Below are 19,758 nucleotides of genomic sequence, written 5' to 3'. Positions count from 1 at the left end.
GACTACCATTTTCTTTTTCCTGGCAGGGAGATACACCACTCAGGACTGGAGTGACAATTGCAGTTCACATACGGTGTCTCCACTTTGAACTCAAGTCCCCCATTGTCGCAGCTTGAGCAACTGCTGCATATGCCCCCATTATGTGTACTAATTCCTTGCATCTGTCTCAACATATCCTTTGGCCTGAGACTCTGTTGACCTCAGTTTTTTTCCGCTTGTTCCTGGCTCTCTTCAATATACCGGGTGATCAAAAAGTCAGTATAAATTTGAAAACTGAATAAATCGCAGAATAATGAAGAGGTAAAAATTGACACACACGCTTGGAATGACATGGGGTTTTATTAGAACAAAAAAAAATACAAAAGTTCAAAAAATGTCAGACAGATGGCACTTCATCTTATCAGAATAGCAATAATTAGCATAACAAAGTAAGACAAAGCAAAGATGATGTTCTTTACAGGAAAGGCTCAATATGTCCACCATCATTCCTCAACAATAGCTGTAGCCGAGGAATAATGTTGTGAACAGCACTATAAAGCATGTCCAGAGTTATGGTGAGGCATTGGTGCCAGATGTTGTCTTTCAGCATCCCTAGAGATGTCGGTCGATCAAGATACACTTGCGACTTCAGGTAACCCCAAAGCCAATAATCGCAAGGATTGAGGTCTGGGGACCTGGGAGGCCAAGCATGACGAAAGTGGTGGCTGAGCACACAATCATCACCAAACGACACGCGAAAGAGATCTTTCATGCGTCTAGCAATATGGGGTGGTTCTAATAAAACCCCGTTTCATTCCAAGCATGGGTGTCAATTTTTACCTCTCTATCTACATTATTCTGTGGTTTATTAAGTTTTCAAATTTATACTGACTTTTTGATCACCCAGTATTTCAGAGTTGGAAAGTGGCATACACTAATGGCTCTGATTGATGGACATACTGGTTTTGCCTTCACACATGAAAGGTCCAGTCACTATGCTCCCTGACAAATGGATGCAGTGTATTTGCTACAGAATTGGTGTCAATCACTCAGGACCTGTCAAATTTGTTCTTACACCAGTGAGATGTTTTTAATTGGTAATGGCTCCTGAGGAGTTTTCAAGCTATTGACAACTGCTACCCTTGACACCCATTGGTTCTGATTATTCTTTATCTCCTCTCTGAACTCCATTATGCTGGACGGCTGGACATCTTTGGATGTTTTTGTCTGGACATAAGGTCACACTGGGATTCCAGGGAATGAACATGCAAACCTGTTGGCCAAACTACCAGGACGCCAACTTTGGAGATGGGGGTACAAGACCTTTAGCTGATTCTATGTAGCCAATTGTTGGAGACTTGAAACACAGATTTGTGTGCCATGTAAGCAATAAATAGAACTGGGACCATGTGGCAGTCTTCCCTTCATGTTTCTCACATGGAATACACCATTCTGTTGGTTTTGCATTGGCCACACTTGCCTGACCTGTGGCCACATCCTGCAATTTGGGGATCCACTTCGCTGTTGTGGTACCCATCTGATGGTGACCCACATCCTGCTGGGTTGTTCTAATTTACCACCTTATGGCAAAACCTTAAACTTGTTGACACACTGCCTCTGCTGCTAGTGGAAAGTGCCAAAGTGGCTGATATGGTTCATAGTATATCCATGAAAGTTTTCTGCCCCTTTTAGTGATGGAGGGCTCTTTGGCCTTGTCAGCTGCTTGAGGGATTGCAAGGGTGCTCTGTTGCCTGCTCTGATTTAAGGGGGCCCATGGGAGTTTGACCTGACTCCTACCCTTTCTACCTTTTTAATACTTCTTATTCTACTAAATCTGTCATTGGTTACTGTCTCATTGTCGTTCGGTTTCCTGATTTTCTTTTATAAACATCTCCATGTTGTTAGTTTTCTAGTGGTAATGGAGGGTGACGAAATGCTGATTGGATGCAGGGGTGCATTTCCCATCATGTAACATGTTCTTGGGGCTTCTAGCTGCTTTCTGAGCAGAGCAACTCACCCATCTTCACCCTCTTACCCATTTCTCACTTCCACTTGCTTCTATGGTTTTACTGATTCTCATTTACAGCCATGTTTGTTGGGATTTGTCCTTTGTGTTCTCCTTATCAGAGGATTCTTCCCAGTTTAGGGTGGAGGAACTGATTACCTCATATGGTCTCCTTAACCCCATCAATCCAATCCAGTCAAATAAGTTACACCATGTGAAGGAAGAATGAAACTTGAATTTTCATCATTCTTCATAAGAAAGGTCACCAGTTCAACTATCATATAAGGACTACCAGATTACTAGATTTGTATGAGGGAGTAATGAAATAAAGGAAGTCTGCTAAATAAAGTGAATTTTATGTGTAATGAACCAAAATCTGTTCAATAAAATGCTGAAAAGATTGTCAGCCACAGACATTAAATCAGAAGCAGAATGTGTAAACTGACACAAGCTCTGTGGATGTTCAGCTGTAATTTTTTTATGCTACTTTCTTGCAAATTATGAAACAATATTTGTAACAAAGTATCCTGAGATGGTTTCTCTGTAATGTGTGGAATTTCATTACAATATATTAGTTGTAGTCTATGGGATGTGGAATTAAGGATAATTCAGTATGAAATGACTTACTTTTATGAAACGATTGGTCTCATATCCCTATAAAATCAAGCCTCAGTCTTCAGAATGAAAACAACCCTTACTGTCCATAAAGCATTAGGAATGGTTTCTGCTGGTAGGATAATCCTGAACAGCCCACATGGGAACTGAATTAAGCTCTCTCCTGAAACTTCCTGGCAGATTAAAACTGTGTGCCGGACTGAGGCTTGAACTCGGGACCTTTGCCTTTCGCGGGCAAGTGCTCTACCAACTGAGCTACCCAAGCACGACTCATGCCCCATCCTCACAGCTTTACCTCGTCTCCTACCTTCCAAACTTTACAGAAGCTCCTTTCCTTCTTACAATGTTGAATAGCCTTCTTACCTGCTTCCTTTGCAATTCCAAGTTAATGTTACTCCAATATACGTTCCTATCTGTGCACTTCTTGGTAACCGAGTAGTTTTCTAAATATCAGGTCATAATGGCAGATGTTATTATCTGATGTTTCCTAAAAGTACAGTGGATTTATTATCAAATTTCTGACTTCATGTAAGTGCGAGTTGAGGTCCTTCCTATATCAGTCTGTTTTCTTAGGATACCTATACATCAGGGTCTATTTAATTTCCATTTCAATCTCAGGGTTAATGAATAGTTGTAGACATAAAATTTGGCCACCAGCCAGCAGCCCCAGAAATTTCAGTCATTCACTTACAACAGCCAAGATAACTGTCCCCCACTGTCCAGCCATACGCGTCATCTGGCAATGCTGCAGGGTGCAGAAGTGTACGAAAGAAGTGTTGTTATTCTTAGCTAGCTGTTAGAGAGCTGTGTCCATTTGTTGATTTAGTGCCAAGCATTGCCCAATGTGGATAAGAAGTCATGAGATATACCCCTCAATGTTTCATTTTTTATCCCATTTCAGGTATCTGTTGAAGTTCTGTCTGATGGAATTTCAAAGATAATTTGCATCTCTAACACACCAGTAATAGCAAAAACTTCTAGAAACAATTCCACCAAACAGATCGTGATTGTGTCAAGATCAGAATATTCACACCTGAGAGTTGCCTTGTCCTATAGCAGGCGCCAGGTGCTGGCCATACACTACCTACCTCCTAATGTAAGGAGCTGTTGGACCAGGTGAAGGTGGTGTGGCTCTAAAAGTGTGTTAACAACTGTCATTTCCTTATTTGCATTTCTAATATTTATATAGCAGTCACATATTGGATTTTGCAATCGTGGCCGAAACGGATTTTCTCCAGCAGCAGTAGTTTTTTACATTATGACACAGTACCAAACCCAAAAAACTTTTATGTCGACTGACTGGCCACAGAAGCCTACGCAGTTATAATTGTAAAATAGCTACAAATGGTAAAAGGTCTAAAATTGGAAGTGTGTTATTTGGAAAAAGATGTCAGGGAAGTGCTTTCTTTTGTAAGAAAGGTAGTTCTGGCATGAATGATTTCCCACATTCAGGAAGTCTTGAATTTAGGTGGTGAAATAAAAATATTTAAACATTGTGTGACACTTTAATTCAATAGACAAAGTTCAGAAGTCTGGCATAGGAGTCCTGGATACTCTAATTCAAAGCAATAAAAGTAAAAAGGAATACTATTGCTGCATTTTTGCTTGAATGTTGTCAGTTCATTCATTGAAAATTTCTGTGAAATATTGTTACTGCTGATGTGTTATGGTGCCTTTGTTAACTTCTGGAGAAGAAACTGATGTCCTAACAAGACATACTTGAGCACAGAGAGAGCTGACCATAATATTTTGCACACAGTAACTGAAAAAAGTGTTGTGCACCACGAACCTGTACCCAGGGGTGTGCATGTTGCAGCTGGTATTTTATGCCAACAACTAATATACTTTATGAATATGGCATCTACAGACAACCTACGGAACTGTGTGATGTATTGCTGCTGTAAGGCAATGCACTAGGCTGATTTCACAAACAAAACTGCCCAGGAGTGTGTTTTATGTCCTCTCGCATGCAATTATTCCTTGATCTTATGCCTTCAAATGTAAAAAAACTACAAAGCTGATACTTTTCTGGTATGAAAATGTGCTTAAAACTTGGATGCCGTACAGTTCTACATGTGTGGAATTGGTAGACTACCTGAGCAGTTAGTGTGTTTTGGATGTGAGAGAACAGTCTGTTAACGGTTAGTTTCTCACTGATGTACAGTATTGGAAAATGCTATTAGATTACACACAATACTTACACAGATGAAATGCTGCTTATGATGGAAACCATACACAAAGTTTATTGTAATAAAACATAAGGTATCTGTAACATGAATGAACCAATATCAGCACAAAGCAGCAAGGTATTAATCACACTGGATTCTGGAATGGTCTGTTTACTTGCTATTCAGTGTCACACTCAAGAAGTATAGAAATGTGGCAGTTCATAAATAAAATGAGATTTCCTACCCAAAGCTCTGTCAGTAAGACTGGAAATAAAGCAGGCTTCACTTCAGAAGCAACCACATTTCCTCAGAGCTAGTGGAGATCTACAGTACTAGTCTCCTCCTTATTGCCCCAATTGCAGCTCTGACAGCTAAATCACAATGTAAAAGATGACATTAGTTGTAATTTTCATATGGATCAACTTTCCTGGACTCAAAATCATAAATTCTTAACCTTATTTCTCGCCTTATATGAAAAATACCCAGGTTAAGACCAAGTGACTTTAGCATGATAATTCTATGCCACCCAGGAAGTAACACATTGTTAAAAAGTTGCCAAACATATCCAGCATTGTTGCCTAAATCGTTATACTACTAGCAGGAAAATATCGATCAATGTGTTCCTTGAGTCTGCTGCAAAGCAGGGATGCCCATACTGATGGGCAAGAGGGAGCCATGACTCATGCCCCTATCTCTCAGGGACAGGAAAAATAGTGTATTCAGGTGCTTTTGTTTAAAAAAAAATAATTTGTATTAATAGATTTCTAGCATGGTCAAATCTGAAATCAGGCTACTTACAAAATATTAAAATTAAATATTAATATACCATCCCACTACCCCAGCCCCCCTCCACTTCCAAACTATTGTAAGGATGCCCTTGTCTGACACAGCTTCTGAGGTTCAGAATCCAACAAGTCTGTCGATGGGTTTTACATTTCTGTAACTAGGTTTAGGGATTAGAGCACAGATGCATCAACTGCAAACTAAACATCACAAATCAAGAACAATGACAATTATTTGTGTTTTTTCTGTTTTGGGTACTGAAAACTAAAATGATCATCACCAGATGTGATTCACATTTTTGGAGCATCTTCAGGGTTTTTACTGTCAACATAATGAGTAGGCAACACATCTTTTTTATAGTTATAGATTTAGATAATATTTTTATTGATACTGCTGTCATTGACACTATCACCAAAAGGGTCGAATGAAGAAACACCACCACAATGTTGACTGCAAAATGTGAACTTCCACAGAGAGACTTCATAAGTTATTTATAACAAAGATGCAATCAAGAAAGGTTACTGCACAGGAAACCACACAAAATGACAAGATGTCAGCTTAAAAAGCCATTGAAAATTAAACCAGTAACAGTTAGTGAGGCATCAAAAATGTGAACATTCTCTTGTTGCTGTAGTAGAGGCAAAGGTAGAAAAGCATCACAAACAACCAAACATCCCCTCCTCTCAGTGGGCTTACAGATCTTTGGTGAGTTCATACTTGGCTACCATGGGGCCCCTGCATTTGCAGTGCACCTTCCCTTACTGTCCCGCATGTCTATTCTCCTTCTATTGTTTTCCCCCTCCCTTGGGAACCCATCTTGAATAGTTTCAGCAATGCATATCAAGGTTGAGATAGCCTGGCAACGGAACAGTCCCTCATTTGCATTTTTCTTTCTTTCTTTCTTTCTTTCTTTCTTTCTTTCTTTCTTTCTTTCTTTCTTTCTTTCTTTGTTCTCCACCTCCTCCCCTTACTCTGCTTTGGTTTTTGAGGTTTCTTTGTTTCATCTCTCTGAGTGCTATTAATGCCAGCTCATACGTTTTACATAATGCAGGTGACTGAGTAATGCATAATTACCAGCTGTGGTCAATATATAGGTTCTCATGTACCCATGGTACAGGCCAGGCCTGGAGAGGGGTGACTGCCTGAGCTGTTTCCTTCCCAATTGCCAATTGGTTCCTCTGTCAGGAGTTTGCTAAGTCTGGCCTAAGATGTTAAGTCAACTAAGGTGGATGAGCCCCACTCTGAAGGGACCACCACTTGGAAGGAGATTGCCATCAAAGATGCTAGCAACCATGGGGGATTTTTTCACAATGAGCTAATCACCATCTGTCTTCATTTTCTAAACGTAAATGGATTGAGGCTAAAGATTCAAAGACTCTTCCAGCTGCACCACAGTTCCTGTGATATATACCAAAGGAGGTCAGTCCTTTATGGTTAATCAGTTTATTATTGAGAAAGATGTTGATGCAATTGCTGGCCCTGCACTCCCTTATGAAATGGGACTTAGTTTCTGAAGACCAATTGTGATTTTCAAGCCCAACAGTTGCTTACAGCTTTGTTTCTCCATGGCTGTCCTGTTCGTGTTGAGGTCCATTTTACACTGAATTCTTTGTATTGTATTACTTACACTTGGCTGCTTGGTGGACTGACCAAGGGAGAAAGCCAAACTTTTGTCTCTCATAAGGGTGTCATTACAGTCTGTCAGGCTGATGCAAACTTAGTGTCTATGTTCACTCTTATCATCTCATTTGATCGAATTGTGCTTCCATCGAAGATTAAGGCAGGCTATGAAGTAATCAGTCTGACTTTACATTCCCAATCTCTTGTGTTGCTACCAGTGTCAATGTTATAACCACACTCACATGTTCTGTCAGAACAGGACCAAATGCGTTACATGTGGCAGGGATGCTCAGGAGGGTGATGGTCTATCTCCTACTCACCACGGTATCAATTATAATAGCAACCACATTGCCTCATCCCGTAAATGCCGAGATTATCTCAATGAGAGCAGTGTCTAGGATATCTGGGTAAAGGAAAAAGTGCCTTACCCTGTCGCTTGCAAGTTGCTGGTTTGTTGAAAGTCATGATTTTACCACTGGGCACTTACAGTATTGTTCTTGCTATGCCTTGCTCCATGGAGGACATGGCCACACAGGCCTGCAACTTCCAGTTCAGTACTACAGTAGTGAAGTTGTCCAGTATCATGCTCACTCCCCCCTACCCTCACCTCCACCTCCCCCCACCACACCCCCTCCCCACTGGGGATCATGATTCATTTGAGAGTTCCTGCATGGCACAGCTGGGACCCTGAGCTACTGCAGTGCGTTCTTTCTTTCTGGGCTGTATATCATTCACCTTGCCCTTCACACTCCATCACTCACTCCCCAATACACCCTCATTCCCATCTGTGTTTGTATTTTTCACCTGGCTATCCACCTGATTCCCTGTACACCTAGTGGTTTTGTTCCTTTTCTCTCTTCTCTTTCATCCATTTTGGCATTTCTGGTCCCATTCAGAGTTTGACCTCTGCTTTCAAATTTTCTGCCTGTAGTGTGAGCCTTTTGGGGACAAACTCCATCCCTAGTGTTTACAGCACTTCCTTCGCCACTGTAGCACCCCTCTGCCCCCACTAGATCACCAGCATGTGCAGCCAGTCCATGTGGTGTACTGTTACATCTGGCTCAACCCCCTGACAACAGAGGTATCATACTGATAATTGAGCTGTTCTCCCCCCATGTATGCCAAGGAATGCTTGCTTCTCATACTGGAGCATAGCAACTTGCAGCAATGACCACTGTGCCAGATGGCCCTTGCTGTAGCTGTATGATGCCATGGGGAGAGCCCCTGATCAGAGTGGTGGATGCTTGCAGCATGATGTGCATGAAGCTGCAAAAAAAAAAAAAAAAAAGCCATTCTGAAATGGCAGTCTCTTTGAGTGGTAACAGATCATTCATATGACCCTCCAGCCTCCCCTTCTGTGGCTACATACTGGGAAGGGGGCCAGGCATATCATTTCAGGATGAAACGCTTTCTTCCCTATCTGGTCTGTACTTGGATGGATGGGAACACATTCACCCCCACTGAGACTACCCTTCATTTGTTGCTTCCTCTGCATTTCACTTTGACTTTTCTCCAATGGAAAATCCATGGCATTGAATCAAACAAGGAGTTACAACTCCTCTTGGAATTGCAGCATCTGGTTATTTTCTGTCTCCAAGAAACAAAACTGCATCCTTGCAACTGTTTTGACCTCTCCCTTTCCCTTCCAGAACAGTTTGACCTTCCCTCCTGAGGATGGCATTCAGTCTCATTGTTGTTCATCTAGGGCGATGTCCATAGCCAAACCATCTCACTGAACATTTGACTGCAAGCTGTTCCAGTTCACATTTTTTGTGGAGAACATAAAGGATAAATTGGGTGATGTGGAGTCTCTCAGTAAGATGCGGTTGGTCTCCTGTTGATCAAAGCTTCTTGGGCCAACCAGTCTGCAGCTCTTCATGCTTTGGTAATCTTGGCAGCTTATCCTGGTGTCTGTTACCCCTCAACGGTCTCTGAATATGGTCCAGGGTGTGATTTTTCATAGGGACCTCATCCTTCAAACTGAAGAACTCTAGCCTAATCTGGACTAACATGGTGTTCATTTTGTCCGACGTGTGCAGAAGGATTGGAAAGACAACCGCACTGATACCGACACCATTCTTCTTTCTTTCGAGATGCTACCCTCCCAGAGAAGGTCAAGGTTGTGTGTTAGCAGGTGGTCTTGCCTCTACTGCATCAGAGGTGGGATATTTCCTGCCTCTAGCATAGCCTTGGGGTTGCTTTCTTGCTGACTTCCCTCATTTTGTTTTTACCATTGACAACACAACTGCACTTTAACGTTTTTTAGCATTTTACATTTTATTGCTCTGACTTTTCTGAGATGTCAAACTGTCTGAATGGACCACATTTAAAACAAGGGACTGATGACGTTGCTGATTGGTCCCTTCAACCCCAATCAACCAACCAAACCATCCTGGCCAATGGTTCGAACCATCCTCCTCCATCTGTACTGTCTCTTGTCTGTTCAAAACTAGACTATGGATGTCTTCATCTCAATGTCTGTCCATCATACACAGCCTTAATACGAGGTACCATTGTGGAATACATTTGCCCACTGACACCTTTTATGCCAGCCTGGTTGAATATGTCTCTGCAGAAGCTGCAGAACTACCACTGTCATAGTGGAATGATGTCCTCTGCAGCATATACACATTCCAATTGTCTGCCATGCCTGGCCACCCATCATATGCGTTCTTTCTTGATGACTCCCTTGACCACCAATATGAGACACGTCCTCCTCCTGCTGGAACTCAGATTTCGCTACTGCTCCAGCAGTTAATTTCACACTACCTGCCACACTCCCAGGTGGGTGTGAACTCTACACCGCCTTGGCCTTCTTACAGTGACCCATGTTCACTTCATTCACTTCCTAAGGAAACTACCCTGGATTTGATCCATTGCTATAAGTTTCTGAGACATCACACACAACTTAGTGATAGCACCATCGTGTCCACTAATGACTCTAAGACTGACCATTGTGTTAGCTGTGCCTTCGTCATTGGCGCTAACAATTTTTGGTATCGGTCTCAAACCAATACTTGAATTTTACAGCAGGTGTCTTCATGATCAGGCCACCCAGTTCATGCAGTGGCACAGGCTTTTTAATTGTCATATCTCAGATTCTCTCAATGCCCTTCAGAGCCTGTGTGTCTTGGACACAGCCCTTCCATTAGTGCAATGGGACCAAGGAAGCTTCCACTTGCTTGCTGCTGAGGGAGCCACTGTGATGATCATGTGGGTTCCTGGTCATGTTGGTCTGAGGGTAAATGAGGCTGCTTCCAAGGCTGCATTCCTATCTTGGCTCCCAGATTTTCCATTCCTTTGGATAATGTTAGGTTGCCATCTATTGGCAGGTTATGTCTCTTTGGCATAGTCACTTGTCTTCTCTTCATGGGAGCAATCTCTGGGGAATTAAACCTCCCCCAGTGGCTTGCCCACCCTCCTCTTGGCCCTCTCACCATGAGAAAATCATTTTAGCCACTGTCATTTAAGTTGTGATCCCCCACCACCTTGTGCTCATTTTCATCAACCTTATACAGTTCACTGTTTCCTGACCAAATGCCATTTCTTTAACTATTTATATTTCAGTATATATTTGCCATCTGTGTTGTTGGTCATTTTAGCAAATGACACGTGGACTGTCAACAATGCTTTACATTTTATCTGGCATAGTAATATGGCAAAGGGCATTTAATCTTTAGTTCGGGACCTGTGCTGTCTCTGTAGTAAGTTTTGTGGGCCTTTCTCCAAGAGGAAGTACTTGCTTTTAGCTTTTTCCTTCCATTGGTCTTATTGTGTAGTTGCTTTTTACTTCTTGTACTGATTAGTTTTCTAATGTTATGACATGGTTGCTTATGGTCTCAGCTGTTTCTGTGCTCTAAAACAAAGCCCAAGAAAAAAAGGTCACAACCAGCCAGCAGTTGGTCATTCCACTGTGAACAGCTACTTACCAGTCTTCTCACTTCCTGAGAAGGAAGGTATGCTGCTGCCAATACAGTTTTCCCTCATGCCTCCTTTCTCACTGTTTCATCCTGATGGTTAAGTTCCTGGAACAAAAATCTGCCGTCAACAAACATGAAATTCCATTTTTCACGTAAATGCATGTTCTGGAGTTTCAATTTCTAGAATAAATTGACTTATCTCCAGGACTGGATCAGACTCTGAATGTGGCTCTCCAGCAGGGATACGACTTCCTCAAATCCTGCCCTGATATGAGATCCGTCCTTCATGAAATCCTCCTCACTCCACCAAGAGTGTCTTTCCGCCATCCACCTAACCTTTGGAACATCTTGATTCATCCCTATGAAATCCCCAAACCACCTTCCCTACCCTCTGGCTCCTACCCTTGTAACTGCCACCAGTGTAAAACCTGTTAAATGCACCCTACCACCACCACCACCACCACCACCACCATCACCTACTCCAGTCCTGTAACCCAGAAGGTGTACATGATCAAAGGCAGAGCTACGTGTGAAAGCACCCACGTGATTTACCAACTGACCTGCCTACACTGTGAAGCTTTCTATGTAGGAATGACTAGCAACAAACTGTCCATTTGCATGAATGGTCACAGGCAGACAACGTTTGTTCGTAATGAGGATCACCCTGTGGCTAAACATGCCTTGGTGCACAGCCAGCACATCTTGGCACAGTGTTACACCGTCCGGGTTATCTGGATACTTCCCACTGACACCAACCTATCAGAACTCCGGAGATGGGAACTTGCCCTTCAGTATCTCCTCTCTTCCCATTACCCACCAGGCCTCAACCTCCGCTAATTTCAAGTTGCCGCCAGTCATACCTCACCCGTCATTCAACAACATCTTTGCCTCTGTATTTCTGCCTCGACTGACATCTCTGCCCATACTCTTTGCCTTTACACGTGTGTGTGTGTGTGTGTGTGTGTGTGTGTGTGTGTGTGTGTGTGTGTGTGTTTGTTTGTTTGTTTTTATTCTCTATCAATATACCAATGCTTTCTTGTTTGATAAGCTACAGCATCTTTGTTTTTTGTTTATATATATATATATATATATATATAAATATAATAGAGGGAAACGTTCCACGTGGGAAAAATATATTTAAAAAGAAAGATGATGAGACTTACCAAACAAAAGCGCTGGCAGGTCGATAGACACACAGACAAACACAAACATACACACAAAATCTAGCTTTCGCAACCAATGGTTGCCTCGTCAGGAAAGAGGGAAGGAGAGGGAAAGACACAAGGATTTGGGTTTTAAGGGAGAGGGTAAGGAGTCATTCCAATCCCGGGAGCGGAAAGACTTACCTTAGGGGGAAAAAAGGAGGGAAAAAAGGACAGGTATACACTCGCACACACACACATATCCATCCTCCTATACACAGACACAAGCAGCTTGTGTCTGTGTATATGAGGATGGATATGTGTGTGTGTGCGAGTGTATACCTGTCCTTTTTTCCCTCCTTTTTTCCCCCTAAGGTAAGTCTTTCCGCTCCCGGGATTGGAATGACTCCTTACCCTCTCCCTTAAAACCCAAATCCTTGTGTCTTTCCCTCTCCTTCCCTCTTTCCTGACGAGGCAACCATTGGTTGCGAAAGCTAGATTTTGTGTGTATGTTTGTGTTTGTCTGTGTGTCTATCGACCTGCCAGCGCTTTTGTTTGGTAAGTCTCATCATCTTTCTTTTTAAATATATATATATATATATATATATATATATATATATATATATATATATATATATATATATATATATATATATATATATATATATATATATATATATATATTTCCCACATGGAATGTTTCCCTCTATTTATATATATATATATATATATATATATATATATATATATATATATATACAGGGTGTTACAAAAAGGTATGGCCAAACTTTCAGGAAACATTCCTCACACACAAAGAAAGGAAATATGTTATGGGGACATGTGTTGAAATGCTTACTTTCCATGTTAGAGCTCATTTTATTACTTCTCTTCAAATCACATTAATCATGGAATGGAAACACACAGCAACAGAACGTACCAGCGTGACTTCAAACACTTTGTTACAGGAAATGTTCAAAACGTCCTCCCGTTAGCGAGGATAAATGCATCCACCCTCCGTCGCATGGAATCCCTGATGTGCTGATGCAGCCCTGGAGAATGGCGTATTGTAGCACAGCCGTCCACAATACGAGCATGAAGAGTCTCTACATTTGGTGCCAGGGTTGCGTAGACAAGAGCTTTCAAATGCCCCCATAAATGAGTCAAGAGAGCGTGGTGGCCATGGAATTGATCCGCCTCTGCCAATCCATCGGTCACCGAATCTGTTGTTGAGAAGTGTACGAACACTTCGACTGAAATGTGCAGGAGCTCCATCGTGCATGAACCACATGTTGTGTCGTACTTGTAAAGGCACATGTTCTAGCAGCACAGGTAGATTATCCCTTATGAAGTCATCATAATGTGCTCCATTGAGCGTAGGTGGAAGAACATGGGGTCCAATCAAGACATCACCGACAATGCCTGCCCAAAAATTCACAGAAAATCTGTGTTGATGATGTGATTGCACAATTGTGTGTGGATTCTCATCAGCCCACACACACTGTTTGTGAAAATTTACAATCTGATCACGTTGGAATGAAGCCTCATCCGTAAAGAGAACATTTGCACTGAAATGAGGATTGACACATTGTTGGATGAACCATTCGCAGAAGTGTACCTGTGGAGGCCAATCAGCTGCTGATAGTGCCTGCACACACTGTACATGGTACGGAAACAACTGGTTCTCCCGTAGCACTCTCCATACAGTGACGTGGTCAATGTTACCTTGTACAGCAGCAACTTCTCTGACGCTGACATTAGGGTTTTCGTCAACTGCACGAAGAATTGCCTCATCCATTGCAGGTGTCCTTGTCGTCTAGGTCTTCCCCAGTCATGAGTCATAGGCTGGAACGTTCCGTGCTCCCTAAGACGCTGATCAATTGCTTCGAACGTCTTCCTGTCGTGACACCTTCATTCTGGAAATTTGTCTCGATACAAATGTACTGCGCCACGGCTATTGCCCTGTGCCAAGCCGTACATCAAATGGGCATCTGCCAACTCCGCATTTGTAAACATTGCACTGACTGCAAAACCACGTTCGTGATCAACACTAACCTGTTGATGCTACGTACTGATGTGCTTGATGCTAGTACTGTAGAACAATGAGTCGCATGTCAACACAAGCACCGAAGTCACATTACCTTCCTTCAATTGGGCCAACTGGCAGTGAATAAAGGAAGTACAGTACATACTGACAAAACTAAAAGGAGCTCTAACATGGAAATTAAGAGTTTCTGGACACATGACCACATAACATCTTTTATTTGTGGGTGGGGAATGCTTCCTGAAAGTTTGGCCATACCGTTGTGTAACGCCCTGTATAAACAAATCAGTTGGTTCTACTGAGAAATTCATCAATGGAGTAGGAGTAATTGGCCACCAATAAATCCTTTAGTGCTGCGGCAATGATTTTAAATATCTGTGCCCAGCGGGTGATAGTGTTTAGAGTATGTAAATGCTGGACGCGTGTTTTCGTATAGGCGCACATTAAAAAAAATATTTCGTCTCTTTACTCTAGTGCTGTGATGCTTAGCATCTTTACGAACTACAGCTCATTGACTGCCCTTGTTTTTTTATGACATATATCATATGCAAAGTATCTGAAATCCAATAATATTACAGGGCCTGTGCTAGTGTCTCCCAAATCTTCTCAGAGAGCCATCTGAACAAGCTCCATTTGTTGCAAAGTCATATTGGACAGTGGCTAAATCTGCTGGATAATTACCATCCCGAAAACAGACTGCAGTACTGTTGGTATGTTTACCTGTTTCTTCCTTCAGCTTTTTCTGAATATGGTTGTCTTGGGAGGTGGGAGTATTAGATTCCTCCCATGTTTTTTGTTTCCTGTCTTACAGGGGGAGGGGTTCAGGGTACCCACATCACTCTGAGACAGTCTTTCTCTGGAGGTCTTAAATTACCATTATTTTTGCTTAGGAAGCCGTTCTTTGCCTTCCTATTGATTTTGTTCTTCAAAATCTTTTCTCCTCTGAGCCGCAAGCAAGGGTTTAATCTTGACCTTGTCCAACTTTTCCATGACATTTTCAGTCTCTCACCTGCCTATTGCGGAAACAGCTTCCATCAGCCCCAAATGTGATGTTTGGATGTCTGAGGTCTCAACATGCCCTAAGTTTTTCTTGTTCTGTGTTCATTATGGTTCTACAAGAACTGAGGATATTGTCACCACCATGGAATCCTGTGCAGCACAAGGCAAATACTCTGGAAGCTTGCCTGGTATCCATTAGGCTCCCTACATGCCTATGATGAATTAAATGTGTGTCATTCAGAAACTAAGGAATGTTCTTTTTTCCTCCAGAATATTTATTTGATACAATTAAAGATAACTGTATTTTACATACAATTTGATACCATAGCTACATTTCTACACACTCACTCTTCAGATATAGGCACTTCTTGTACCTTCTGCATTCTCAGTTGCCACCAGCTTGCTGAATGACTATGAACTTCAAGTTCATAGTAACTTCTGTAGTATGTCCACACAAAAAATCTTTCAGTTTGGGAAATAAGTGATAATTACTTGGGGCTAAGTCTGTTGAAACATTTTCCACCAAAACTGCTGAAGCAAGTCCTGTCACTCCCTCTGCACGTGGACACGTATTATCGTGAGGGAGGAAACTACACTGGTTAGTATTCCACATCGCTTGTTTTTAATGGTGCAGTGAAGTCGTTCCAGCAACTGATAATAGGCTGCTGCAGTCAGCTAACTGAAATGCTCTGAGTTGGTCAATCACCAAGGGCTGGCCTGAGTGATCTTCATCATGAGCATTTTTCTGTCCGACATTAAACATGATACATCACTTCCAAACCGATGCTTCATTCACCACATTACTGTAAACCTCAGTTACCATCTACAAATTTTTCATGTTTGAAAAGTTGATAACACTGTGCATCTAACACTGAGCAGGAACACCAAATTTGTCAAAGTTGCACAGCTAACCAGTAATCAACCGTAATGGATCTTAGCTGCCACCAAACTGACGACGAGTACTAGGTCAGCAGTAAGTCTGTGGGTATGGTGAGAGGCCAGTCATGTGTCAAAACTAAATGTTCTCTACTTTCTGAATGACCCTCACATATTCTTGTAATTACTGTTCTTATAGATGGCATTAATATGTTGCAGAAATTCTTTTAGAGCCTTCCTGTCTACAGAGGTGTTTTCAGCACACACATTGAAATCTTGAGGATCCACAGACTGTTGGCAATCCCTCAGATTGACAGTAATGTTGTCAGCTTTTTGTTGAATTGCAGCCCATCCCTGATCTCTCTGACCTGAAAATAAGTTGTGGTGAAAACATGATGGACGGGTTCCATATTTTTCTGGCTCTGTTTTGTGAGCTAAAAATAAATTCAGATATCAACTGGCTAATATGTCATTTTTGTCAAGCATGTCCTTTTCATAAACTGAAACATTTTATGGTGAACAGTGTTACCAATTAGTGGATTCAGAAATAATTCTATCAAGTGTCTGGTCAGCCTGTAAGTTGGTGAGTTACTTGTCTTTGACCCTATTCCTGATGTTGCTGCCTTCATTTCCTGTAGATGTGTACATTATCTGTTTTATTGCAGCTGTGAGTGGAATGGGATAGTGATTAACCTGGATTTGTAGGTTAATTGTTCTCTGCCTGGTGTAGCCTGATATAATTATTCACTCTTTGTATTTCCATGTTATTTCCTGTCCTCTCCTGCTCCTGAATAGAGAGACTGCTTTAACAACCAGCTTATTTTTTGCTACTGTTTCTGACTTTAAAATATAGACCTATACATTTTTGTAATTTGCATTTTGAATTCAAGTTTGTCACACAGGTACTGTAATTTTTGCTTTGCCTTTATTTATTCATAGTTTTTTCATGCACCAAGATTAATAGCTTTGCAATTTAGAAGTATGCGGTTCTGTTACTGATTTCAAAGTAACTTTAGGTGGCTGAAATCATTTATAGCAATATTATGGAAAGAATAATTGGTACTCACCGTATAGCAGAGATGCAGAGTAGCAGATAGGCACATAAAAGAGACTGGCCTCAGCAGCCTGAGATTGTGGTCATCTGCATATGTGTGTTTTGTCTATTTTTGATAAAGATCTCGTTGGCTGAGAGCTCACTTTCTGACAGTCTTTTTGTGCCAATCTGCTACTAAGCATCTCCACTATATAGTGAGTAGCATCTTTTCCATAATATTGTTAAATACCATATTGGACTTTCCATTGTTTGAATTCATTTACAAGATAATTGTACAATATTGTGGTTCAGTTACACTGTTGTCATCCATTACTTTTATATTTCTGTGTTTCAGTAGGAACTGCAAACCAATGAAACGGGCTGCATCCAGTGATCTGGAGCCACTGGATCTCTCATGGCCACCATCACTGTCAGCTGCAGTTTGTGCTGGCAATGTTGACGCTGTCCGTAAACTGCTCGCAGAAGGACGGAGGGTAGATTCTGTCGATGACCATGGCTGGACACCATTGCATGAGGCAGCTGCAGCAGGACATGTTGCATGTGCTGTACTGCTGCTGAGTCACGGTAATCCACTGTGAACTTTTAACATTACAATGTATCTCTGTTAGGCGCTCCAAAATCGTCATCTTTGATTTTTAACTGGGCATAAATGTAGTGAATTTTTGAGACAAACATTTTTTATTATGTTTGGATGAGTATGTTCTTGTAGGTTAGTGGAAGAGTTTAGTTATTTATATTGATCACTGTAAATTGTTGGCAGATATCACTATTAATACAGATGCAACTTGCAGTGTACAAATAACAAACATTCCTGAATAAAGCAAAAAAGGCAGCAGCCTACCATACTACTGTGGGTCCCCCTGCAGGGCCGGGGGTAAGAATGGGGCCGTGGTATTCCTGCCTGTTGTAAGAGGCAACTAAAAGGAGTCTCAAACATTTCGGCCTTATGTGATGGTCCCCTCTCGGGTTTGACCTCCATCTTTCTAAATTCTTCCGAAGAGCAAGCCAATTGGGGAAGGGCGCCTTACATAGTGCACTGTATCTGTCATGCATTGAGACCTTTAGCCGGCTTTCTTGTTGTTGCAATCGTGTCCCGCTCGTTCTCCATCTCTTGAGCGAGGATACGTCCCTGGGTGTGATTACCATGCTGCACTGTGCAGTGTTGCTTTTAGCTGCGACGACGACCTTGGACTTTTTGCACCTAAGATCCAGCACGGTAGCCAGTCTGTTGTGGTGGGGCCGCCATGTACCCTGTTGGTTGTAGCCCCCTGACAACACAGGGATCGCTCTGATGCCTGCGCCATTAACTCTCCATGTGTGCCAAGGAGTAGATGCCCATCTCCCTGGGACATCAGGACTCCCGGCAATGGACATCCTGCCAGGTGGCCCTTGCTGTGGCTGGGTGGCGCCCATGGGGAGGGCCCTTGGTCAGAGTAGGTGGCATCAGGGTGGATGACACGCTATGAAGCGCGGCACATCATCTCTTGCTGGTGGCCAGCCACCAGCAGTCTCTAAGCATTCGAGGGCTCATTTTAAAGCTAACGTTTATGACCCCAAATCGTTCCCATCCCTGGCCACACCATGGGAGGAACGAAAGGCAATGAATGACAGTGACATGTATTCGCCCAGGTATCTCGTTTGTACCAGAGCTGATGGGAATCCTTCGTATCCGTGAAGCCTCAGTTCTTTGTAGAGCATTTAGAGGACAAGTTTGGGGAGGTGGAGGGCTTGTCCAAAATGCACTCTGGGTCAGTTTTGATAAAAATGGCATCCTCCGCCCAGTCACGCAGGTTACTTGCTTGTGACAAGTTGGGGGATGTTAACGTTACCATCACACCACATAAAAGTTTAAATATGGTCCAGGGTGTTATTTTCCATAGGGACCTACTTTTGCAGTCTGATGATGAGCTGTGCGCCAACTTAGAGCGTAGAGGTGTTCATTTTGTCCGGTGCATTCATCGGGGTTCAAGGGACAACCAGGTTGCTACCGGTGCCTTCATCTTGGCCTTCGAGGGTGATACATTACCGGAGAAGGTCAAGGTGATGGTCTACCATTGTGACGTCAAGCCCTATATCCCTCCCCCAATGCGGCACTTTAAGTGTTGGAAGTTCGGCCACATGTCTTCCCGCTGTACTTCCAGCTTCACATGTCAAGATTGCAGATGCCCATCTCATCCCGATACTCCATGTGCACCGCCTCCCATCTGTGTCAACTGTGGAGAGTCTCATTCACCTTGCTCGCCAGACTGCAGGATCTTACAGAAAGAATGCAAAATCATGGAATATAAGACCCTGGACCGACTGACTTACACTGAGGCTAAGTGGAAATTTGAATGGCTACATCCCGTGCGCATGATGTCATCTTATGCCACCACTGTCACTCCTGCTCCAGTTCCATCCGCTGCAACACATACAGTCAGCTCTCAGAGCCAGAGGACCTCACCTGCCCTCTTGACGATGGGGGCCCCTTCTCTCGCTGTTGCTCCCACACCACCTACCTTGGGAGCAGCACCCACTCAACCACCGGGGACACCAGTCCTCACTTCTAAGCCGGAG

The 19,758-nt window shown here is 42.6% G+C and overlaps 1 protein-coding gene across 1 annotated transcript in view; it reads left to right on the top strand.

The window, feature by feature from the left end:
• LOC126106192 (ankyrin repeat and SOCS box protein 3-like) overlaps window positions 1-19,758 on the top strand; it is a 126,413-nt gene that overhangs the window by 10,486 nt on the left and 96,169 nt on the right. Inside the window, exon 2 of the mRNA XM_049912428.1 lies at window positions 17,537-17,766. Within this exon, the coding sequence (XP_049768385.1) occupies window positions 17,553-17,766 (214 nt within the window). The 5' untranslated portion in view covers window positions 17,537-17,552. The remainder of the gene's footprint in view (window positions 1-17,536; window positions 17,767-19,758) is intronic.

This window comes from Schistocerca cancellata, chromosome 10 (assembly GCF_023864275.1).
Source record: "Schistocerca cancellata isolate TAMUIC-IGC-003103 chromosome 10, iqSchCanc2.1, whole genome shotgun sequence".
Lineage (NCBI taxonomy): Eukaryota > Metazoa > Arthropoda > Insecta > Orthoptera > Acrididae > Schistocerca > Schistocerca cancellata.
Note: the sequence above shows the minus strand (reverse complement) of the source record. Positions and strands in the feature narration are given on the sequence as shown.